Source organism: Bipolaris oryzae (assembly GCF_000523455.1).
Source record: "Bipolaris oryzae ATCC 44560 unplaced genomic scaffold scaffold_84, whole genome shotgun sequence".
Taxonomy (NCBI): Eukaryota; Fungi; Ascomycota; class Dothideomycetes; order Pleosporales; family Pleosporaceae; genus Bipolaris; species Bipolaris oryzae.
The window spans coordinates 80,613-104,123 of record NW_006911360.1 but is presented as its reverse complement, the minus strand read 5'-3'; the positions used below and the strand labels follow the sequence as shown (position 1 = coordinate 104,123).

The 23,511-nt window shown below is 50.8% G+C and overlaps 11 protein-coding genes across 11 annotated transcripts; 7 read left to right on the top strand and 4 right to left on the bottom strand.

Annotated features, from left to right (window-relative positions):
- Positions 1 to 421: 421 nt before the first annotated feature.
- On the bottom strand, positions 422 to 1,425 carry COCMIDRAFT_98008 (uncharacterized protein; the record flags this gene model as incomplete). Its single annotated transcript, XM_007690773.1, has 2 exons — positions 422 to 536; positions 596 to 1,425. 2 exons carry the CDS (start codon positions 1,423 to 1,425, stop codon positions 422 to 424), a joined length of 945 nt encoding a protein of 314 aa, XP_007688963.1.
- A 694-nt stretch (positions 1,426 to 2,119) lies between these two features.
- COCMIDRAFT_6169 (uncharacterized protein) lies at positions 2,120 to 3,007 on the top strand (the record flags this gene model as incomplete). The annotated part of the gene is made up of 1 exon (XM_007690732.1): positions 2,120 to 3,007. One exon carries the CDS (start codon positions 2,120 to 2,122, stop codon positions 3,005 to 3,007), a length of 888 nt encoding a protein of 295 aa, XP_007688922.1.
- Positions 3,008 to 3,655: 648 nt separating this feature from the next.
- Positions 3,656 to 5,683, bottom strand: COCMIDRAFT_97888 (uncharacterized protein; the record flags this gene model as incomplete). The annotated part of the gene is made up of 7 exons (XM_007690772.1): positions 3,656 to 3,773; positions 3,833 to 3,863; positions 3,920 to 4,103; positions 4,155 to 4,334; positions 4,386 to 5,390; positions 5,449 to 5,538; positions 5,627 to 5,683. 7 exons carry the CDS (start codon positions 5,681 to 5,683, stop codon positions 3,656 to 3,658), a joined length of 1,665 nt encoding a protein of 554 aa, XP_007688962.1.
- A 1,757-nt stretch (positions 5,684 to 7,440) lies between these two features.
- COCMIDRAFT_97877 (uncharacterized protein) lies at positions 7,441 to 9,388 on the top strand (the record flags this gene model as incomplete). Its single annotated transcript, XM_007690771.1, has 3 exons — positions 7,441 to 8,011; positions 8,084 to 8,593; positions 8,649 to 9,388. 3 exons carry the CDS (start codon positions 7,441 to 7,443, stop codon positions 9,386 to 9,388), a joined length of 1,821 nt encoding a protein of 606 aa, XP_007688961.1.
- A 1,193-nt stretch (positions 9,389 to 10,581) lies between these two features.
- Positions 10,582 to 11,058, top strand: COCMIDRAFT_37649 (uncharacterized protein; the record flags this gene model as incomplete). Its single annotated transcript, XM_007690751.1, has 2 exons — positions 10,582 to 10,679; positions 10,770 to 11,058. The coding sequence occupies 2 exons, from the start codon at positions 10,582 to 10,584 to the stop codon at positions 11,056 to 11,058; spliced, it is 387 nt and encodes a 128-aa protein (XP_007688941.1).
- A 458-nt stretch (positions 11,059 to 11,516) lies between these two features.
- On the top strand, positions 11,517 to 12,164 carry COCMIDRAFT_6166 (uncharacterized protein; the record flags this gene model as incomplete). The annotated part of the gene is made up of 2 exons (XM_007690731.1): positions 11,517 to 11,568; positions 11,632 to 12,164. The coding sequence occupies 2 exons, from the start codon at positions 11,517 to 11,519 to the stop codon at positions 12,162 to 12,164; spliced, it is 585 nt and encodes a 194-aa protein (XP_007688921.1).
- A 417-nt stretch (positions 12,165 to 12,581) lies between these two features.
- COCMIDRAFT_27169 (uncharacterized protein) lies at positions 12,582 to 13,384 on the bottom strand (the record flags this gene model as incomplete). Its single annotated transcript, XM_007690740.1, has 4 exons — positions 12,582 to 12,653; positions 12,783 to 12,808; positions 12,842 to 12,902; positions 13,034 to 13,384. The coding sequence occupies 4 exons, from the start codon at positions 13,382 to 13,384 to the stop codon at positions 12,582 to 12,584; spliced, it is 510 nt and encodes a 169-aa protein (XP_007688930.1).
- A 1,483-nt stretch (positions 13,385 to 14,867) lies between these two features.
- Positions 14,868 to 15,098, top strand: COCMIDRAFT_66598 (uncharacterized protein; the record flags this gene model as incomplete). The annotated part of the gene is made up of 1 exon (XM_007690770.1): positions 14,868 to 15,098. A coding segment is annotated over one exon (231 nt), but the record flags the coding sequence as incomplete, so codon positions are not given.
- A 1,917-nt stretch (positions 15,099 to 17,015) lies between these two features.
- On the top strand, positions 17,016 to 17,632 carry COCMIDRAFT_27167 (uncharacterized protein; the record flags this gene model as incomplete). The annotated part of the gene is made up of 2 exons (XM_007690739.1): positions 17,016 to 17,206; positions 17,296 to 17,632. 2 exons carry the CDS (start codon positions 17,016 to 17,018, stop codon positions 17,630 to 17,632), a joined length of 528 nt encoding a protein of 175 aa, XP_007688929.1.
- Positions 17,633 to 18,041: 409 nt separating this feature from the next.
- Positions 18,042 to 19,965, top strand: COCMIDRAFT_6164 (uncharacterized protein; the record flags this gene model as incomplete). Its single annotated transcript, XM_007690730.1, has 4 exons — positions 18,042 to 18,320; positions 18,404 to 18,461; positions 18,515 to 19,638; positions 19,699 to 19,965. 4 exons carry the CDS (start codon positions 18,042 to 18,044, stop codon positions 19,963 to 19,965), a joined length of 1,728 nt encoding a protein of 575 aa, XP_007688920.1.
- Positions 19,966 to 22,400: 2,435 nt separating this feature from the next.
- COCMIDRAFT_97944 (uncharacterized protein) lies at positions 22,401 to 23,218 on the bottom strand (the record flags this gene model as incomplete). Its single annotated transcript, XM_007690769.1, has 2 exons — positions 22,401 to 22,589; positions 22,655 to 23,218. The coding sequence occupies 2 exons, from the start codon at positions 23,216 to 23,218 to the stop codon at positions 22,401 to 22,403; spliced, it is 753 nt and encodes a 250-aa protein (XP_007688959.1).
- Between the last annotated feature and the right edge of the window lie 293 nt (positions 23,219 to 23,511).

Genomic DNA, 23,511 nt, shown 5'->3' with positions numbered 1-23,511 from the left:
CACTCCTATTCCACTATATCAATTTTATATAGAAAAAAATCGGCACAACTAAAATCACGCTTGCAAAACCGTCACACCTGTCACACAATCGCTGCATAATGCTTGAGCGTCCTTGTCTGGACACCAGCCGACGATGAAGACGACGACGACGACGACGCCGCCGCTCTGCTAGCAGGCACCATGTATGTTTTGTAGTCCAGCACATCCGTCATCCAATTGTCCGCATCGATGCTTGCCATGGCGTGGTTGAGCAGAGCCAGTTGATCACTGTGACGAATGAATCATTATGACGATCAAAACTTCTCTTTCTTTTCTTCTTTCTTGCTTGCTTGCTTGCTTGAATTTCAACTCGTTCTTGATGAAAAAAAAAGACCCTCGTACAAATAGAGAAAATGGCAAAATGGACAGAGTACGGACAAATTTACCTTTTGGTGAAGCGCTTGACGAGCTCAAGGTCGCGCTCGTGCTGGCCGGCTATAGTGTAGAACCAGTAGTTGCCTGCCTTCTTCCACCACCGGTTCGGCAGGTATGCTTCACTAATATGTCAAGTCAGCGCCCAAACAACTTGTCCAACCAAGTGGCCCTTCACACGTACAGCATGTAATACTCATCCCTTTGGTACGGAAACTCCAGGCTCGGCGGTCCATGCTTGGCTAGAAACGCATCCGTTCCCTCTGCTGCCTCTGCTGCCGTCATTTCCACATGCACCCGCCGGTTGCCTGTGTTCCTCGAGTGTCGCCGTATAGCCCGCACCGTGCTGTCAAGGTGCAGTGCCAGGATGGCGGCATGCCACAGCGAGTTCTCAACCGCTTTGCGCGCGATGCGGGCGTGGCGCGCAACAAGCTCCCTGTTCCATTCTGGCCATTGTCCGCGCGGTATCGTGGGTATGGGAATGCCAGTGTCAAGATGGCCTTGCCAATGTGCAAAGTCGAGCACCAGCCCGAGATTGTTCCAGGTCAGAATGCATGTCAGACACGTACACACCTGGTGTGCATCTGGCGACTGGATGTGCTGGTACGGTCGGTTGTGTATGCTGAGCTGTGTCTGCCGCCCCGGGTCGGTGAGAAGAGCCTGCACAGCTGGATCGACGTCGCTGAGGAGCTTGGGTGTGGGAAAGCATTCCACGAGGATGCTGTAGCGGCGCGCTATAATGGCATCGCCAATGACATGCGCATTCACCTCAACCAGCTGGTACAGTCGCCGGTTAACAAAGCTGACATTGAAGACATCGCGCGGACGAAGGTGTTTGAGACATTCTAGCAGTAGTTCGGTCGGCAACTTTGAGAGGTTGACAATAGCGTCACGCTTCTGCTGTCGCGCCACATTCTTACGCTTCAAGCGCTCCGTCTTCTTGTTCTTGAGTGCGAGTATTGCCGTATTGTCTTCAAGCGGCCCATCATCGTCGCTGTCATGATTTCGTGGCATCTTTCAGGATGAGGTGTAGTTGTTTAGCAGTGACGGCATAGTGTGCCGCTGAGTTGCGGGGACGCATGCCTCAACCAATCGGAGATAACCGGGTTCCGATTGCCTGATGCCCGATGTTCTCTCTCTCTCGTGACACAGCCGTTGCTAGCATAAAGGGCTCTGCCTCTTAAAAGATGGAAAGGTATTTGGCTACAAATATGCAATAACAAAAAAAGCAATATACAAAACAAGAGTGGTAGACGACTATAAGTAGCAGGCATCGTTGACAAAATTAATCACAGCGAATAGGTGCTTCAGCTCAAGGCTGCGATAATCATGCCCCACCTGCCCATTTCTCGCCCGTGGCACCCTTGAAATTTTGCAACTCGTCTTACTAAGTGTATATACTTGCACAACCGACAATATAATATTCCAAGTTAGGAAACATGTGTATCACTCCAAAGGCTACCCGTGCGAAAATCACGACTTTGTCAAACAGCTTTGTAATCTCGCCACGAAGAATCCCTCGTGGGCGAACATGCAATCCGTGGCCCACGTTTTACGGGGACCTGATTGGCCACTTCTCAAGTACATGGGCCAAAGCTGGAGATGGCGTCATGTTTCATTTCTAAGCAGCGGCGACAGTAGGCCACACATAAAGTCTACCTTCACACGTTCGTCTTCTCACAAATCACCGAACCTCCATACGCCCAACATGACAACGGCCAGCTTTTCTCATATTGACACAAACTCCTATACGGGCAAGCCCTGGGGCAAGGTAGACGGGCCAGGCTCAAACTTCAGCCATCAGTGGCACGAGCGCCCCGTACACAACCTTCGTGGCCATGAACATGAGTTCAACACCGACAACTCTGGGTTTGCAGTCTACCGATACCCCGCCAAAGAGAAACTCTTCACCGACGACGCTGCTGTCCGAGATGGATATTACAGCGAAGTTGAATCTTTGCTGCGAGAAAAGCTTGCTGGAATCAAAAAGGTCGTCATATTTGACCACACCATCCGAAGACGAGACAAAAACTCTCCTCGCCAGCCAGTCCAGCAAGTTCATGTCGACCAGACACCTGCTGCGGCAGAAGTGCGTGTCCGCCGGCACTTGCCAGTGGAAGAAGCCGAGGAGCTCGTCAAAGGCCGCTACCAAATCATTAACGTTTGGCGACCCATTGGCCATGCTGCTTCCGATCACCCACTCGCCGTGATTGACTGGCGCACAACCTCTCCCTCTGATTTCATCGCCACCGACCTCCTGTACCCCAAGCGCGCAGACTCGTTGGACTTGGACGACCGCGGCAAGGAAAAACTGCCGGACCCCAACAATTACACTTCTACCGAAGGCTACGAGGCCAGGGGCGAAACACTAGCTGTAGCCCCAAACGACAAGCACAAGTTTTACTACCAAAAGGACATGACACCTGACGAGGTGATGCTGCTCAAGTGCTTTGATAGCTTCGGCGAGGGCATGCCCTCGGGAAAGAAGGGGCTCTCGTTACGAACGCCACATACCGCTTTTGCAGACCCCAATACGCCTGCAGATGCACCGGGACGCCAGAGCATCGAGGTTAGATGCTTGGTGTTTTATGAATAGTCATGATATGTATCGAGCACACATGTCGAAGCAAAATGTGTCTCTTGAGTAATAAAGTAAAGGGATTTTGTTTTTATATTATTATCAAACAAAGAAAAAGGGAAAACAAAAGTACAATGAATTAATGACTTCCTGCGTCGTTTACAGAATCAAACCTCTCCCCCCCCCAGTTCCTCATTCCATATTTAGAGAGAGAAAAAAAGTAGGAATATCCATCACGTGACATTGGTGAACAAACAATGCTTCTCTCTACTGTACCTTACCCGCACCCCTTATATGGCAATGGTGTATCCACACAACCGGGTTGTCCATGTAGCCAAGTTTGTATCCCAAGGTACTACTAGTCTTGTTACGTGTCATGTATTCACCCACACTGTCGGCTCTTCTTAGCACGTGGCTAGCCCAGTCGAGTAGGGGACGGTAAAGCTTCTACGATGAACGTGTGGAATCGTATGCATAGGTACTTCAAATGCTGAGTACAACACCCAATCAGAGCGTGACGCTTCCATCAATCTTTATTTATAAGGTTCCGCTTAGGCTGGATGGCATCTTGTCTAACAGTAAGCAACGGGTACTAAGCCAAGTGTGCTAATGATAGATTTTCATTACTACGGAGTAAGCACGAAGCTAGTAGGCAGCGATCAAAATTTAAACTTTACTGCCGCCTGTTACGGTCGTCTCGAAGCGCACTTCGGCAGAGGACAGTTCAAACGAGTCATGCTCTTCACCTTTCCAGAAATGTCGGTCTCCCTTTATTGCGCGCACACTGAAAATATTGTGTTAGTAAACGATTGAGTAGGGTACATGTAGAATGCAAACACTTACACCCAAGGTTGAGAGTGATAATCCGTAGCCACTGTTCAAATCGCGTAAGCATAGAACAATCATATCGTAGCAAGGAGTGGCACTCACAGCTCCAATACTCCTTATCGTCGTAGTCGGGAGGAAGGAGACGTCCACCAGAAATTGCTCCAAGAAACCAGGTGGCGGAGTTGACGCCAGCATAGGTGATGATGCCAGCAACGAGACCATAAGCCAGCGAGAAAGAGAATGGCATAAAAATCAGTGTTACAAAGGCAGGAATGCAGTCACCGGGCTGGTAACGTTAGTTATCGATTATGTAGTAGTAACATGATATGCGACTTACGTATTTCCAGTTGATGTTTGTCACGCCGCGCATCATCATGCATCCTACGATGATCAAAGTGCCGCCAGTGGCCCACGGGGGGATTGAAGCAAAGATTGGGCCAAAGAACAGAGAGACGATGAAGCAAAATGCCGTCATACACGCTGCCAGACCTGTGCGACCACCTTCTGCAATACCAGTCTAATCACGTTAGCATGGCATCAATTGGTGATGAGGAAACCTGTTACTTACACCAGACTCGACAAATACAGTGACGGGCGATACTCCAACGAGAGATCCGAGCACAATGCAGACGGAATCAGTAGTGTACGCAAGGGCGCTGCGGGGAAAGTCACCCGTGTCGGGGTCCACGATGCCGGCGAAGCGAGCCATAGAGTACAAGCTACCAGTCGCATTGAGAATATCGACGTAAAGCATAGTGAAGACGGCTAGGGCAAAATGCCAACCCTCATTCGACAAGTCCCAGTCCTGGATAACCAAGATTTTTCTGATAGAAGGAACCTCGACTACGTTCTTGAAGTAATCAAAGCGGCTATCTCCTTCAGGTGTTCGGGGGAAGTAGGTAAGTGATGTATCGCGAGGCCAGGAGCAGATGGAGACCACCAAAATGCCGATGATCATGGCGCCTCGAACTCTGTGTGTGATCAAGATAGCAGTGAGAACGCCGCCAGCAAGAAAGCCGAGCCACATGGTATGGCTGCTCGCCCTACCCGAGGTACACAAACCTGTGACTGGATCCAAACGATTTTCCGGACAGCCGGCCAGCTCAAGGGGCAAAAAATCTCCTCCTGTGACAGCGCCAACTCCTTGAGTGTATGAAAGGCCGAGCAGAGCAAGGAAAAGGCCAATACCACCACCACATGCCATCTTGATGGACGCGGGGATGATGCGATTGAGCCATTGGCGGATTCCGAGCAAGGAGAGACCGGTGAAGATGATGCCTTCAACAAAGACAGATGTCATGGCTACACGATAAGTGATCGGGCCAGTTCCGTGGAAGCCGACTACTTGGTATGCAAGATAAGCATTGAGACCCATGGCTGGCGCCATTCCAACCGGAAGGTTAGCCGTGATGCCCATGAGGAAAGAAGCAAGCGCTGAGATGGCAGAGGTGGCGGTGATGAGGTCTCGTTCGGCCTCGAGGATACAAACGGCATATTCATCGTTGACATTGCATGTCGGATCGACTGGGTCGTTACACACACACGTTACTCCGGAGTCTGCGAGAATCGAGGCCTGGTGAGGCGATTGTGTTAGCGGGCGACGTCTTGCGGCTATTGCTGGATATACTCACATTAACATCAATGATGTAGGCCATTGTCAGGAAAGTTATCAACCCAGCCAAGATCTCGGTGGTGAATCGAGCATTTTTTCTCGCATTGGGCTGGAAGTGTTAGTACAATGACGCCCAGCCGGGCGTGGGCAGATGGACATACATGGCCAGAACCGTCAAGGTGAAAGAATCTGCCCACGATTGAGCGGGCAACCCAGTCGTTGAGGGCAGCAGTCTTTCGTGCCATAAAACCCATCTTCGCGGAGAAGCAGCAGGGTTCGTGCAACAGAGTGATGCGGGAGTCGGGACGGCTGAGGATCAAAAGACTGCTGCGATTCTTGGTAAGATATAGCGGCGGCCACCGTGCGTGCCATAGACATGTAAGTAATACCAGGTGAAACCTGGAGGGGAGGGGGCCATGGCCGGTGCAGGGACCAAAAGGCCGGAGCCGTGTTCGTGTCATGCATGTGGCGATGGCGCTCGCATGGTGAATTGACTCCGGTCTGCAATAGGCATGGGCTAGAACTGTACAGAACGCAAAAAATGGTAAGCGAGCTAGGGGCTGGCTGTTCTAGGGCTGATAAGCTACCTAGTAGTAGCGTAGTGTAGTGTACTTATTGTAGTGTAAGTAGAGGGTGACGGCTGTCTTGTGCCGTAGCCGTCTTCGCTTCCCGCTGTCGTCGGGGAATTGCAACCGTGAAGCGTCATTGGCGGGCGGGTGGAAATGGACCGGGCGTCAGGCCATGGGCATGGGCATGCACACGACGTGGTCTTGTTTGCAGCAGCGGGCGAGGACCAGCAATTGATAAGGAAACATAGATATAGGCCTGGTTGCGTCTTGTGCAAGGGCAATGTGGCGTGACAAGATGGGCTGCCGATAGTCAAGCGTCTGTCGTGACCTGGGCAGGCACAATCTCCAAATCGTATCTGGAAATGAGAGCGAGGCGACGGTCAAGGTCATAGGCGGGCATTTAGCGAAGCTTTTTGCCTGAGATAGCCAATTTTTCGTCGGCGAGAGGGCAGTGGCAGGAAACAATGGACGCAAGGGCCGGAGGCGGTGCCCAACGCAAGCGGGCATGAGTAAGTAAGGCGAGAGGAAGGGGAGAGATGATGGAAGCTTCGCTGATTGGCAGAAATGCTTAACTGGCCTGACTTGAGGCTCTGCCAAGGCGCTACTTGGCGATCCTCTGGCTTGGCAAAAGTTAAAAGGGCCGTGGCAGGCGGAGGACTTGTCACACGCATGCCCGCCTGAACCTGGGGCGGGGGCCTCTCGTCTCATGATGCCTGTGCCTGTACCCGTTGGCACACACTACTTGCGCCATACTAAGTATGGTCCTTACTTACTTACATACGCACGTATCTGACTACGTGGGCAGTACAACACCTGCTGTCTGGCCTCCCGACGCCCCGCAACGCTGCATCGAGATCCATCGGCTACATTCTCACTTACTGCCCGTTGTAAGAGTAGTACTAGTAGTACGTGCCTGCGCGCAAATACCTCACACTGCCGTCTGCACTCCGTGTACCTGAGTACTTGTCTATGTATATGGAACGGCCGCAGAATTGGCGCACACACATACACACACACATATAGTGTCCAGCGACTCTCCTCGGCCAGCGTGTAAGCGTGTACGCTGCTCCGGTCCCGCAGCAGTCAAGCTGCAACTGTTCAAGACAATGCCCAGCTACTAATCGCCTTCTAAGGCGGCACGCAGAACAGGATACCTGTACTTCCTACCCACTATTAGCTGCCCGTCGGCGCTTGTCGGCGTTTCGTCGGCACCACTCTATACATAATATGCCGTTCGAGGCGAAGCCACCACTTACGGCCGCTCCGGAGCACAGCTCTTATTCAGCTTCCCTGCACGCTAGCACGGCTGGCTGGTCAGGATGCACGTCGTTGTCGGGCTCGACACGGGTTTAGGGGCATGGTGGTGGTTTCCAAGGCGGCTGCCAAGCAGCTCAAATGTGTAGTACATCGATCGATGATCCCCCCCCCCACCCTACCCAGCAATGTTCGAACCAACAACCGACATGTTCCCAGGCTTCGATGTACCTCCTGGCCATGCAGAGACCGTGGGAGCTCGCAAAGCTCGCAAAGCAAAAGAAGAAGAAGAGGCTGCTCGCCGCTCCAGCTCGTCCAATTCACAGTCGTCTGCAAGCGTGCACAGCATCCCCACAACAAGCGGCAGAAGTCAAGATGCATCCACTCACAAGTCAAAAGAAAAGACCGGTTTCGGCGGCTGGTTTTCCAGAAATAACAAAAAAGGCATTCAGGAAATTTCGCCCTTGTCACCAACTGCCCCGCAAACTGTCGACATACCACCTCCAGTGACCGACGCAGTCGATCCTACGCTCGAGACAGACCCTACACTAGCGCCAGCTCCCCCAACTGCGCCCTTGGATGCGCCCTTGGATTCGGACAGATATCTCTTTCCAAGTCCGCCCTCGTTGCCTGCTGATAAGCATGCTCAATCTCTACCACCACGAAAGAATTCGCTGATTCCAATGCCTTATCCTCCACCAACTGGTGAACTTCCCCCGACGCCAGGTTCAGGAATGCATGGCATTGGCAGCCCAGTAGGTACGTCGTGGCTGCCACTATGCTTGAGTTTATTAGACCCACGTTGGTTGAACATGCTGACACAATATGCAGACGCCAGATCCCAAATCTCTTCCAGCCGACGCACTTCATACATGCCAGCTAGTGTCGCAACATCAAAGACTAGTATATTCTCCTCAAGTGCCTCTGGCTATGAAACAGTTGCCTCTGAAATCATATCCGAGACCGCTTCGTACGCCGGATCAAGTCACCTCCATCAAGGTCCCGTTTTTGAAGCTGTTGAACGTGGCTCACGGACTGGAAGTGTGAAAAGTAATGAACGTGACCATAGTAGCAAGGCCGGCTCGTCACCCTTTGCTCGCGCTTTGGCAAAAATCGAAAGTGCTAGCGCACGTATAATGTCCGCTCGTCTAAGCGAAGAATGGGAAGGCCTTGATGACGACGAAAGCTTTCAAGAAATCATGTTTGAAAAGCGGCTTTGGGCCTTGACGGCGTACCGGCGCCTAACGCAAAACAAATCCTTGCAGTCACCTGTACATGAACTGCTCATCAACGCTCGCCCTGCGGAGCAACGAAGAGTACTTCAGATCCATGACTCCATAGGTACGCCCCTGATCAAATCACGCAATCCGTCAAGTTGGTACTGACCCATATGTAGCTGATGGCTGGATGCTTGCAAATCGCTATCCTGCCGCAACTGTATATACACTCTCTTCTACACAGGCCTCTGCTCCCGCCGCTTATCCGGCTCCTATGAATCACCACTCACTTTATGTTCCGTCTCTTGCATCACAATCGCCATTCCCGGACAACTACTTCGACGCCATAATCTCGCGCTCGGTCACCACAATTCTCCGAAATGACGAATGGGCTCGCATGTTCTTTGACTGCATGCGCGTGCTTAAGCCAGGAGGCCAGATTGAAATACTTTCAGTCGATGCGCACATGAGTTGTGAAGGGCCCAAAATGGCCTCTTGGGTCGACGAGAATCTATCCGTCCGACTTGAGTCGCTTGGAATCAGCAAACAGGCTTCCGACACAGTTCTCGACACGATGGAGATAGTAGGCCTAGAAAACATCCGCCGTGCACGCATAGCACTTCCCGCGCAGCCGCCCAAAGGAATGCCCAGATCCGCACCCGTCCCGCCACTCCCCCATGCTGGTGCGCCAACACCACAGGATGTGCTCGATAATACCAAGATGATGGCATTCTTGGGTCGGCATTTTTACCAAACCCTGTACGGCAGGTTCATGCACCCTGACCAAGGAGATGAATGGTTTTGGGCGCATAAAGAACTACGCGACGAGTGCGACCACTACAAGACCAAGATGATTCTTACAATTGCGTGTGCTCAAAAGGCAAATCCAGCGTCTCATGATGACGATTATTCGGATTGATCAACGCGACGGGTGGCCGCATTCATCTGAAACGCAACATGATACCATTTTCTGCAAGGGTTGGTGTAATCGCGCGAATCACCTCGTAAGAGCTTACCCTCACCCTTACCCTTGAGCTTTTCTACAATCAGGCTCCGAATGCTCTTGCCGTGCTTGCTTTATTTCAGTCACTAGTGGTTTTTTATCTCTCGCAAGAAACGCAAGCAATATATCCAAACTTTTTTTCTTCCCGTTTTGCGTCTGAGACGCATTGAATAAAGCTTTTCCGACATGTTCGATCCATCATAAGAGACGTGCCGTCTTATCCTGCTTCGGTGTGAACGACGCTAAATCTTGTTCACGTGGATTATAATCAATACTCCCTGCAGAATTCGCTGAGGAGAAAGGGGCCCAGGCCGATTCTAGTAAGGGGTCCGACTACTACATATTCGTCCATTGTACGCGAAGTTGTGAGAATCTGGCTCCGGTAGCCAGCCTTTGGAGTAGCGTAGCGCGCACTGACTTTGTCCTTTCGCCCAATCACAGCCTATTGCGATTAGAGAGGCTGAGGAAAAAGAAAAGGTTCACAGAAGACGAAGGAAATCTAGATCAGGGGCGCTTCCTTTGAATAAAGGAGGAAATAAGAGTATTGGTCGGGGCTGCTGTTCTTCTGGATTCTGCTTCCAGGCAGGGCTTCCAACAGAAAGCTGCTGTGTACGACTAGTAAGCGAGACACTATTGTGAAGACCTCACATGACTTCCAACGGTTGGAAGTCAAATTAAATACAAACTATGTCGATATGAACTTCACACGCTTGTCCCTGTTTCTTAGTGCTTATGATGAATATATCTTGCTTCACTTCCTACTAATTACTTATGTTCTTTCTCACGCTTACCAGGGGGAGAGCTTTGCGGTCTTGGCATAAGACATTTTCGGTCCATCTTCATTATGTTACTTGCCCGAAGTGTTGGTTTTCCGCTACTATATGATGTAGTTCCGCCAAATTTGTGGAATAGCTTCGAGGGTAGGGGCAACCCTGCTAAAGTTGCACTATGTCATGATAGCCATGTCGTCCGACAAATACATCGGACTACTTCTTTTCTTTTTCTAGGGTTTCCATCCAAGCAAACACTCACAATCTCTTGGAGACATACTAGCAACTCTTTATTCTTTTTCTTTTTGCTCTTTACTTTGATACCTTTGCATAATGATCATGCGTATCGACATTGTGTTCACCTTTACTTCCCTCTTGGGTATGACGGATGCTTTGCGCCGTAGTCGCAGGCACAACCCCCGAAATTGGGGCAAAGGGTGATGCTACACCGTTGGTGGGGACATGCTCAGTATTGTCGCGGCAGAACTCTGTGTCAGGCATGATGTCGTTGCACAATAGAGTGACAGGCGTAACGATTTCAACACCCATCTTCCGCCAGGTATCAACCTTGGGCTTCCCTGCCTCCCCCGCCGACGCTACTGTCGCAGGAACAGCCCAAATGGTGACGGTGCCTATGCCATTGTCTCAGGGGGCACTTTGAATTCCATTGCTGGCATCTTTTGCACCATAGAAGACGCATTGGCGGTCGAGAACTTGCATTTCATCAGAAACAAAGCCGGCATTAGAACTGGTTGGGTTATTCAAGATCCTTGCAGCTTCAATCAGCAGTCTTCGTCCTATCGTCAGTACTATTAGCACTCGTGCTTCCCTAGCATCTGGAGGAAGAGCATTGGTAGCTGATATTCTAGGAGACAGATTATATTTGAGCGATAGGTAGCAGTGCTGTTGACTGCGCTCTCCCACGAGTGAACCGTAACAGTTCCGCAGTATTCAGTTGGTAGAGATTTGAGTCACAATAGAGCTGTAACCATATAAACAGATGAGACGCTGGAAGAATCAGATTTAGCTTATAACCCATTGAAATACAAAGAGGGTTTACATACCGTCGAGAAATGCCAATATGTATAAACCCCAACAGCGGGTGTTTTCACTATTGTGAGGATCGCCCCACTTCTTCGTTTGCGCATTCTAGAAGCGACTAAACAGTTTGAAGTTTCATGCAATCTGTCAAATTAGATCAGTATCTCAGTGCATGATCTCTGTTAAGAACCCAGTCCAGTCATATGCAATCCGAGCACAACCCCAACGCTACCATGGCTTTTGAAGATTCCTGTGGACACGAAAAGATTGGCAGGATCATCGCAAGTAAGTATCTTACTTATGACAATCTCAAGTACTGCAACCATTAATCATACTCCCTCGCTTCAGATATGGAGGCACTCCTCCCTTCAGCATCGATAGAGCGCAGGGACTACCTACGATGCCGCACTACATACGGGCTCCTCTCCATAACATACAAGCGCATCAACGACTCGAACAATCCCGAGAAAGAATACCAAGAATTGCAAGGCGTCGCAAAAGACCTACGTCACCGCCTAACCAACCTCGACCTCTCTAGAAGTCTTTCGCGCAAATTCCAAGCCCTCCTCGACGGGCTCGAAGCGGGAATCGACGCCGCACTCAAACCAGGCGTGACGATTGACTTTGTGATTCGTGGGCTGCGAAATACGTTGGAGGAGACGCATGATACGCCTATGGTGAAACGTGAGCCCGTCAAGATGGTGCATGAGGCGCGGCTGGAGAAGATAAAAGAGGAACTGGCGGCTGAGTGCGAAAAGAATCGCAAGCTTAATGAGGAACACAATTGGTTGGTCTTGGAGTTCAGGAAGGATCAGGTCCGCGAGCGGTCCGGGACTGGTGGGCCGCCGTTAAGGAAGTTGAGTGGGAGATTAGAGCAGTAGTACGGTAGTGATTACTGGTTGGGATTCTGTGGCGTATCATGGATGCTCTGGCTATGCTTGCACGGAAAGTTAGGATAGACTATGAAAAATTATCTAATCCTAAAACTTGGATATCATTTTCATGCAAACTCGTCTCTTGGCTTACTAGGACCGAGCGAGTTACATGCCTAGAATAGGAGTATTCGTAAGGCAATATTCACTTCTCACTAGTCCCAGACGACCTGTAAAGGGATGTCGTGGTGCGGAGTTGCTCTGATCAATAAGCTTGTACAAAATTGATGCTGGGTGATACCTAGGCTATGTTTTTTTTTATTTACATTCAGGCTATACCACTGGTCCATGTAGAAAAACTCACATAAGCTAGTTTGTAAGCAACTTGGCTTAGTCAGGAAGAAACCAACACGATCCCAAAGGATCTCATGTGACTGACCGTAGTTTGTTTCGACCTAGTGCTTCTGAGGAATTTTGGCATGCGTGGTCTCTTACAGTCTGACCGATGAGGCACAAGCAGAGCAAAAAGATTGTAGAAACCCCCAAAAAAAAATTCAAATATAACTCCTAGGCTGAGCTCTGTTCTAGCAATCAGTATGCACCTCGCCATTGGTATCATGACCTTACCTTGGTCCATTGCATCCACATATCAACTACCAGGCCCAGTATCTACCAAGGAGGATTACCTGCACAAGTGTCTCCGAACACCTGGCCAACAGTTGGGCCTCCTAGAGTTACCGCATCGTGCTGTACAGTCATCAGGACCAGGTAGGCGTCATTGTCAATGCGTGCCCCACAGAGACCTCGTCTACCATTTCCAACTAGGCCTTGAAGCCTTGATAGAGCGTTGCCCCACGCATCACCAGACCACCTCCTACCTTGCCCTTCGGACGATACGAACAGACACTGTCCCCAACAACACACGCCTTTGTATTGGTAGACCTGGCAAGCCGTGTTAGATGGAATTTCCATAAATGTAGCGATAAACGTGCCCCAAGGCTTCCGCCAAAATCGCCACTAAAGCGATTATTCCAAGTGTTGCGCAGCATCCAAAGCGTGCTCCCGCCAATGGTGTTGCCACCAGACTCAGGGAAGCACTCATCTCGAAACCAGAGACCTCGTTTGGCAAGATTCGGAGAGGTACCAGGCACTTGCATAGGAGCAGGTGCTGCGACCACGCCCGTGGACGCAATTCCTGCGGCAAAGAGGGAGACGGTTGCGATCTTCATGATGAAAGCTTACCACTAGACGATGCTGTGATTGCGGGATATGCTGCTGAAGTGTCGAAATGTCAAAAGATGATGATTTGAATATTTCAATTCCAGGATGCATGACTGCTTTATATACATGACCCGGACGAATTTCCATCAACATGAACCCCAAGATGATTCATCTAAAATCCCCAAAAGATGTTAGCCATGTTGGTTGGTACCATGCTTGGTACTCGAGTAGATGAGAATGAAGCAGGGGTACTGTACTTGGCGATTTAGGCAACCGGCCTACCAATCGAGGTGAGTTTTTGAGATTTAGTCTTCTGTGGTACGCCTAGCCAAGACCGTGAGGGTGAGGGATGTTAGTGCACAGTCAAGATTTCGCGTACACAAAATCGAGGCCTCTGCTCTGACGCACTAGACCTACTACGTGGATTGAACACCCGAAACAAACTTCTGCCTGCAGGATGCCTTTAGTATATAGTTATTGGCAAGTTTGGGGGCCGCTTCACGTGCAAAGAAGCTCATCGCAGTTAGGCATGCGGCTAAAAAGATACACGCAAATCGATGTAGCCTTGGATTAACGCAACTCCCTGTGTGAAGGATTACAAGGGGTGGACGACCGATTTGCAATAATAACTTATTGTCTTGTATGAGAGTTCAGTGTAGAAGAAAAATATACTTCATAATGTAAAACCAAGCTTCTTCGCAAGCACGACTGGACGTGTGAGCTGCTAATGTTTGCCTAGATAGCCTGTAAGCATGAGGCGTGATCAATACGGCAGAATTTGACCGGAATGTAATGCGTTCTTTAGCGCACTGCAGAAATGCGGCGTGGTATCTGATGACCAAGACAACGATGACAAATGCACAAGAACCAAGTGGTTGGGTGTGGATCAAGGTGGTGCCAATGTATGGCCACATGAGCAATAGTAGGACAGAGGAATGCATCTTCTTTTGTGCAAACAAAACACGATCCTTCACTGCCGCTCATAAACAAAAAAACAACAAACACATGGTTTGCGTGTTTCTGGGCGAAGCGGGCTGAATCCGTTGACTGTGCGAATACGAATGTCTTAACCCGTGTCTTGGGTATGGGGTAGATGAGCAGATATCCGTACAACGAAGTCGGGGATTCCTTGCGGTATGAGTCCTAGGGTATGCTGTGCGTACACGCTCGGATCCGCCTTGTCTTGAACACACTGCGTAGCGTTGTCTTTGGTAGATGGCGAGTAGTTTTGTGCGATGACCATATATCAATAGGTTGATTGCCTCACGAGAGATGAAATCCCTTTGAGACATGAAAACAGCAAAATGGCTTCAGTTCAGCCGCGACCAGCTTCAATAAACATACTCACTTCCAACTTGACGGGTATGTAGCGCGCCATTTTATCTCCGCACACCACAAAGTGCGACGCACCGGCCAGCAGCCGGTCATATCAACGCATGAACTCGTACCCTCTCTTACTGTGATCCAGATACGCCGTCTCCGCTCCCAGATATGGATGTTGCATGCCCACAGTCGCCAGTAAACCCATTTCTTGTGCCCAACATCAACGCGTATGGAATCAGCCGTAATCCATTGCCTTTGATCCCAGCATCTCCACTTTCAGTTTTTGATCAAGCATTGTCACCAACATCATCTGCTACGCGGCAAACCTTCCTGTTACCGGCATCTCCTATGCCATCGCCACGTTTCTTGTTTCCCCGCAAACCACCGCCTTGTCCGGGTGACAAGGTAAACACCTCGTTGTACGATGTTGTCGTAGATGCAGCGGGGGAAAAAGGCAGCGTAGTTAGTGTAGCTCGGATGCGGGAGGTGATGAGACTGAAATTCTACCAGTTCTTGTTCTTAAAAAAGCAACAGGAAATAGATATGCTGGAGCGGCTGGCGCAAGAGAAAGAACCGCGCAAGCGGTGTGACGGCAGTACTACTAGCGGGAAGATCAAGAGGTTACCAAGTATAAGCTTATTTGGTAATAGGACGAAGAAGATAAGAAAAGCAGGAAAATTAAGAGAAGAGATTTCCTGGCAAAAGGCTTCTCAGGCTACTGAAGCTTCGTAAACTGTTGATGCCGCCGCAGCTGCATGGCTAGTCATTGAATGGCCCGATATCGATTCCGGGTTCGGCCGCGGTATGCATGAGCTTACTCAAGGGCAACAACAAATGCCGCCGCCAGGTACTTCCCTGGCGGACTGCAGCGGGAATTTTTCTAGAATCCTCCACATGTACGTAGTATGCACATCAAGTGGGTGCTTTGAATATTCATATACATGGCTTGAATATTTTTGTGGTTGAATTCTGGACTATGCACCGACGTGCGGGGTGTAGATTAGTGCGGTGCCAACCAAAGCCTTACACGGTGGCGTAATACCAAAGAAAGCCGCTGACATGACCATGGACAAGGTGGCGCATCGTGGCAAGAGTAGTAGTGTCCGGCGTTGAAAAAAATGAATAAAAGATTATGGGCGTAATCTTACTGTGATTGGCGAGAGAATGTGTGCCGAAGTGAGTGACGTCGAAGGAGAGCCTGCAGAACCAATCATCTGTCTGGCGTCAGCTGGTAGATTGCGCAACAAGTGGTGTTTAAATTGGTGTCGCGCAAACACGTTGATCATTGTTTGTTGGTGTTCGTATTGTGGCGGATAATGTCAAGGCGGTACTCTCGGCACATTGGAGGGTTAGGAGAGCCATGTATTCGGTGCAACCGGCGGCTCTCCGGTGGTTTATGCAACGGCAGGGTTATGCAGGCAGAATATGGGCGGATGCGCCAAGCATAGGAATTGTCGGGTTGCAGTGGTAATGGGTTGGGCATGCTAGGCATGCTAAAAGCTTGAGCTGATGCGATAGTCGGCACTCTCAACGTTGACTGGCGAATGCTGTGTGAGAAGCGTCACTGGCGGGGAGGACATGACGAGAGATGAGGTTGACAGACACTGGAGAAAAGTGGACGGTGTGGGCCCTAGACGCGGATCGAGGGACCCCAACATGCGACGCTCAGACAGCTGGTTATCAGTGGAGCAGCGCTAGAGGGCGACAAGCGAGCGTTTGCAATTCCAATTTGACACGGGTTGATAATGGAAGTCGGTGGAGCCTGGAGTGCAGCTGCGCGTCTATACGGTGGCCAGGCGGCCGGATTCCTGGTAGCAGGAGTGCAATGCTGATTGTGGTTTGGCGGGAGTGGAAAGATACCAAGACACCAAGAAGACCAAGACATGCAACATGTTTGACGGAGAGGATGCGCTAGAACGGTTGGGGAAGTGCGAGAGGGAAAAGGACGTGATTGGTGGTGTAGCGGAGGTTGGGTGTCATCAGCACAGTGAATCAGGATAGGGTGGGACGATTCATTTAGCATCCAGAGAGAGTTCCAAGACATGAGTGCGGCGGCGGCGGGCCTCTTTAAGCAGAGATTGGGAGTGTGTGTTTCCCCACGCAGCGATAACGGCGTCAGCAACCGGGTTGGTGGTGCTGTTAGTGCTGGTAGTGCTGGTGGCTGTGGTGGTGGTGGGGGAGAGAGGAGGGGCAGCTGGTATTGAGGCAACTGAAACGAGCAAAAGGGGCGGGTCGTGTAGGTATGTAACGCAAGGTGTGTGTGTGTGCACACACACTCTCACACACACACATATATACACACCTGGTCGAGAGGAGATGGATGCCGTGCCACTCGGCGCGGTAAGTAATAGCGCAAGCAGCGCCACCGACACAGGCGTTGACAGCCGTCGAGGTCAGAGTGAGAGGGGAGAGGGGAGAGGGCAGCATCTCGGGCTAACCGAGGGCGGAGACAGCGGACGCCAAGGCGCTAGTCCACAAGGGGCAGGTGCAGATGGCAGTGGAGCCGGGTGAGACGCTTCTCCAGACGACCTCGACGGCGTATACGAGCGCTGGCCATTGTTGTTAGCACATATCAGCTGCTACTCTACACACCCAGGCATAAGCGCAGCCTGCATACAACTGCGCCTCTCGCGCCCCTCGCCCGGGACAGGCAGCTGTCAAGGAATGCGGCGTCGGGCCCGATGCAAAGCGCGCGGCCAGCATGGGGCGGGCCCGCCGTAGCTGGTAGCACCAAGGCCAATGCAAGCAGCATTCTAGAAAGCATGCTAGAAGGCTGCTACTGGTACTTAGATGTGCATGCATGCATTCACTCGGCCTCGTTATCAGTCCGCTTTGGGCCCAATCTCCGCCCAGCAACCGCGTCTGACCAAATGGCCCCCCCGAAGCCTAGACGCCACCGGCCGCTTTGCTCTTGTGGGGAGGTCCCAAGCTAATCCCAAGAGCCGCCGCGGGGTGCCAACACACTGTCCCTGCTAGCCCTGCCCGCTACGCCGAACGCTTCTTCTGCTCGTGTGAGCCCAGCCAACCATGTGCCGTGCCAGCCTATCAGTAGGATGCCTTGCCTGCCACCCTCATCCCTCATCCACGCCTGCCAAGCTGTCGGCTCGTGCACGGCGACCAAGGCTCCACCAGGCGAGCATCCTGGGCCCTTTGTTCCGAGAGCCCATCACTCACCAGCACCGCTTAAATGTCTACTGCTGCTCCCTTCCCCTCCGCCTGCTGATCCTGCACTTGCATATTAAAAGAGCGCCGCTCCCAGGGTCTGCTCGAGCCCTCCTCCATCTCGTCCTTTCCTTCAACCAACTTGACTTCTCCACCAGAGTCGTCCCTCCTTCGCCCATCATGGATCACGAAAAGGCCCTGCCCTCGGATGAGAAGGCGAGCGTCCCTCAGCCTACCATAGAGTCGGCGCGTGACGATGGCCAGGTTGAATGGCGTGACCAGGAGGACTTCATGACCCGTAACGGTCTCAACCTCAAGTCCTTCCAGCGCCGTCCCCAAGCCGGCCCCATGGTCGAGCTCGACAAGTCCATGAAGACTCGCCATCTCCACATGATTGCCATTGGTGGTTCCATTGGTGCTGGTTTCTTCGTCGGTTCTGGTGGTGCTCTCAGCAGAGGTGTAAGTTTGCTCCATCACCAAATCTCTCTCTCTCTCTCTCTCTCTCTGATCGATCCCCACTCACACACACACTCTCTCTCTAGGGTCCTGCCTCGCTCCTCATTGACTTTTCCATCATGGGAGTCATGATTTTCAACGTCGGTAAGTACGCTCTTCTTGCGCCTAACCAAACAAATCTAACCCGCCCTTTCCAGTCTATGCTCTTGGTGAACTCGCTGTCATGTACCCGGTTTCTGGTGGTTTCTACACCTACTCGACTCGCTTCATTGATCCTTCCTGGGGTTTCGCCATGGGCTGGAACTATGTCTTCCAATGGGCCATTGTTCTACCGCTCGAGTTACTTGTCGCTGGTCTTACTGTCAAATACTGGGAGGGTGCCCAAGACGTCAACGTCGCCGTCTTCATCACCATCTTCTGGGTCTTCATCATCCTCATCAATGTCTTTGGTACTCTGGGATATGCCGAAGAAGAGTTCTGGTCGTCATGCCTCAAGCTTGGCGCTACAGTCGTCTTCATGATTATCGCTCTCGTCCTCGTTTTGGGTGGCGGCCCTAGCAGCGGCATGTACAGCGAGTACTGGGGTGCTCGTACCTGGTACGACCCCGGCGCCTTCAGCAAGCACGGCTTCAAGGGATTTTGCAGTGTTTTCGTCACCGCTGCCTTCTCCTTCTCCGGTACTGAGTTGGTCGGTCTGGCCGCTGCCGAGACCAAGAACCCTCTCAAGTCGCTTCCTGGTGCTATTCGCCAAGTCTTCTGGCGTATCACCCTCTTCTACATTCTCGGTCTCACCTTTGTCGGTCTTCTCGTACAGCACGAAGATGAGCGCCTGATGGGTGGCTCCTCTGATGTCAATGCCTCGCCCTTTGTCATTGCTGGCAAGAACGCCGGACTCGTGGGTTTCGACAGTTTCATGAACGTCATCATTCTCGTCTCAGTCATTTCCATCGGTGTGTCTGGTGTCTACGGTGGATCTCGTACCCTTACCGCTCTCGCCGACCAAGGCTACGCTCCCAAGGTCTTCACCTACATTGACCGCGCTGGACGTCCTCTCTACTCTGTCGGCTTCATCATGATGTGGGGCCCTCTTGCCTACATGAACTTGGCTTCTACTGGTGCGACCATCTTCAACTGGTTCGTCGCCCTTTCCGGTCTCGCTGCTCTCTTCACCTGGGGCTCCATCTGCTTGGCCCACATTCGTTTCCGCAAGGCCTGGGCATACCACGGACACACCCTCGACGAGATCCCCTTCAAGGCTGCGGGTGGCGTCATCGGCTCTTGGATTGGTATCGGCATCATCATCATGGTTTTGGCGGCTCAGGTAAGACGATGATCCTTGGAAACTCTCTAAAAAATAAGCAAATACTAACATTGCAACTAGTTCTACACTGCTGTCTCTCCCCTCAACCTGCCAGCCGGCAAGAAGACTGGTACCGCGAGCGACTTTTTCGAGGCTTACCTTGCCATCTTTGTCGTCGCCGCCTTCTGGGTTGCCGGTTACTTCTGGAAGCGTGAGGGTTGGCTCCGCACTGCTCAGATGGATGTCGACACTGGCCGTCGTGAGCTTGACTGGGACTTGATCAACAAGGAGCGTGCCGAGATTGCCACTTGGCCCGCGTGGAAGCGTTTCCTGCACCGCGTCTTCTAAAGCAGTTGCGCGTACAGCGTTGGGGAAGTGGGTTGGTCGAGTTCTTTGATACCCTTCAGACAGCTCGATAGCGCGAGCCTGCTTTCGTTTATGTAATATCTCTGTCATCTCGTATATCATCGTAGATATCCGAACCTATGTAATGGTTGCCTTTCTTGATGAAAGGTAATGTCTAAAATGTCTATATACCCCTGTTTTTTTTTCCGACTTTGTTGGCTACTATGACTTTTTCTTCTTCTTTCTTTCTTCCAAATTCCATCACAATCAACCCGATGAATCCGTCCCAAATCGTGCGCACACCCCCATAGCCACAAATACCGCATTTTGGTCGTTGGCAAGTTCCCAATTTCCCACATTCCATCGCGTAATGGAGCATTTTAAACTCTCCGCTTCCCCGCTCCGACCCGCTTTCACCTTCCTCTTCCTTGTCTACCCTCCGCGCCCCTCCCCCGTGCATACCTTACTCAAAGCAGCAAGCTCGCCTGCACTCCCCTCTTTCCGGGTTGTCGGCGCGTCTGTGTTTATCTAATAATTTGCGCTACTCCAACTTTAAAGCAACTACCAAGACATGGGCTCCGGCGGCGTCCGGTCCTTGGTCTGTCTGCCTGTCTGCCTGCTGGTCTTGGGTCGCTTAGTTGCATAGAATTCAACATCAATCACCTGTGCGTGCAGGATAAGCAATGCTAGTATCTATGTAGAATTGAAGAAGAAGGAAACAAAAAGCAAAATAAAGGGAATCCTGTTTCTGACGTCATGTGATTGGTTGCTTTTTTTTCCCTTCTCTCTCTCTCCCTCTTCTTCTTCTTCTTTTTGCATACATGGAAAAATGTTGTGTGTGGTTATTTGGGTGTGAGCATGTACCTGTACCTTGATTATTTATTGCTTTCTTTTGACTGAATTCCAGGTGAACAATGGGTAGCCAAAGGGTAACTTTGTTCTGCGTTGAATTAGACTTTGACTAGTAGTACTAGTAAGTAGTGGTTAGGATAGTACCAGAAGGAATGTGCTAGTAAGACCTTCTCAGCAACGTCACAGAACCGCAAAGCGTTGTACATGGGCACAAAGTGAACTGGTGTCCTCTTTTACTGGTACACAAAATTAAGCTTCGTAGTCGCAGCTGCGCTCATTACATTTGTGTACAATATACGACACGTGCCTCCGCTTGTCTTGATTTTCGATCCACCTTGACTCTCGCTTGCTCGTATATTGAGATACATTTTATTGGTCCAACTTTTTATTCTGGATCAGGGAAACCTGTCCGTTCTTCCATACTTAATCACTCTACCGGCAGATTAGTAGTTGGGTAGCTGACCACTAGCGAAGACCAGTTGTCATTACGTCTTTTGTTTACCCTTTGGTTTGGCAAGTCGAGTTATGCCTTGAAGTTTTTCTTATATATGTTTGCTATATAGCGCATCAGATCAATTACCTCGGAAAGGAATGACAGGCCACACTCCAGCCTGCCTAAATCGGGTATCAAAATAAAATGACTTTGCAGTCAAGGTAAGTTGAGTTATATCACGTGGCTTGATTCTATTATAGACTTTTATATCTTGGAATGTGTCCATAAGTAGCCCCTTGGTAAATAGAGCTTAGAGGAAGCGCTTATACAGTCGTTGCCAGTTATATGGGTTACATCTTCAGCGTTCTCATAGCACATAACCTGTCGAATCAATGCGCGTCTGGGTTGATGGATAAGTATGTTTCAATATTGAAACTTCATGTAGTATGCTTGGGCTTGATATATGAAGACTTATATTAGAAGTCAGAGTGATGGAAGAACGCAATGGAAGGTACGCACGTCACACGAAAATATTGCACGTGTATTTGGTTGAATGGCTGAGTGCGTTGCATTTACCTTGAGCGTAAGTTGCCCACTTCCAAAACTAGAATGTGATGGAAGCAGACCTCAGAAATCTTGTTTTTCTCTTACAAAAACATCATATGTAGTGGCTGGGGGGACGCTTGACGGTTGGACGGCTTTAGTATGCAAGGTGGGGCGAGGCATGGTCTCAAGATGCACGATCGCCAATGTTTTGACTTTTCGGAAAAAAAAAGGAATAGGTTCGAGAGATGGAAAAGCAGCAAATCTGAAACTTGGTCTAGTGAACCACTGATATATTTTGAACGTCGACAATGCATAAAAGTACAAGGAGTTACATGCCTATCACTAGAATTTAATACATGTGAGCTGAGAGACCAGCAGTGAACATGCTGCAATATGTATGCTAGAAAAATAAAGAGTGAAGAGTCACGCCATATACTTCTCATGCCAATCAATTGATACCTGATTTTTGGTGTGTTGCACCGAGTCCCCATGCTCTCTTTGATCTCAATGTACATTCCCCATCTTTTATCATCCTCATTCCTATGACATACCGGCTACCCTGCTACAAGACATGCTGGCGCTCGTGCAATGCAAAACGCATATGCCACTACAACGTCTTGGCGCCCTTGTACCTGCCCGTTTTGAGATTGAAGGCGCGCTGGTCCTTCAGCCACCGCCTGTACCCCGCCACACTACCAATCTTCTCGCCATAGTAATCCGGGGGAGGATTGGCCAGCGACGATGCGGTAGGATCAACACGGTGACGTTTGATGCGGTTGAAAAAGGCAGAGTCTTTCTGTAAAGCGAGTATTAGTAATATCCCTGTTTGTTTTTGTGCTTCTGACATTGTCGCAGACATACCCGTGTGAACTCGGTAATCACTCCCCTGTAGGCCAGGTTGAAAACTTGGTTGCCAAAGATAGGACCAATGAGCCACCCCACGCCCATCATGCCCAAGGTGCTCAGGCCCATGAGCATGAGGGGGTCGAAGCCGCCTAGCTGCGCCGAGAGCGTTGCATCATAGCCATTGTTGATCATTGTCGTAAGCCCAAAGTACGTGACACCTACGGCACCAATGCCAGAGCAGGCCTGGCCAATTCTGCGGCGCGTCCGGCGCAGCGCGAAGAAGGCGTCCCATGTGAGTTGTGGTTGTGTGCTGCCTGGGGAATTGTTGGCCACGGATTGCGCTGGTGTCGTCGACGCATAGCGTGCCGGCCATTTGCTGCGGGAGAATTGGGTGCACAACGCCGTTATGGCTGTCGCCGTCGCTGTCGCCGCGGGGCGATTGCGCTGTTGCGGAAGCGGGCTTGGTCGTGTGCATGTCGAAAAGGAAGCGGTTGCGCCTAATGACGAGGGGGCGAGTATCGCGGGAGGGAAGCGATTGGCAAAGGCCCTTGCTGGGCACAGTGCACTCCGTGTGAGCATGGTGGTTGCGAGTGTGGATGTTGAGAGGTGGGTCAAGCGTGCACCGCGAACTTTCCGATGATGTTGCAAAGGCACGGTCTTGGCAGTTGTGGGGAAGCGCCGCATTGCCTGTCAACATGACAAGACGGCCGGCCTTTTTTGTTGTGTAGATGTACACCAACAATCCCTCATGTCTACAGAGGAACCTGTAGAGTTTTTTTTTGGGTCTGTTGCAACTGGCCCAGACGTCATCTTTACACCATCGGACTCGCTAACACATCGTCTTCCCTGTCGCATTCACTGAAAAGCAACAC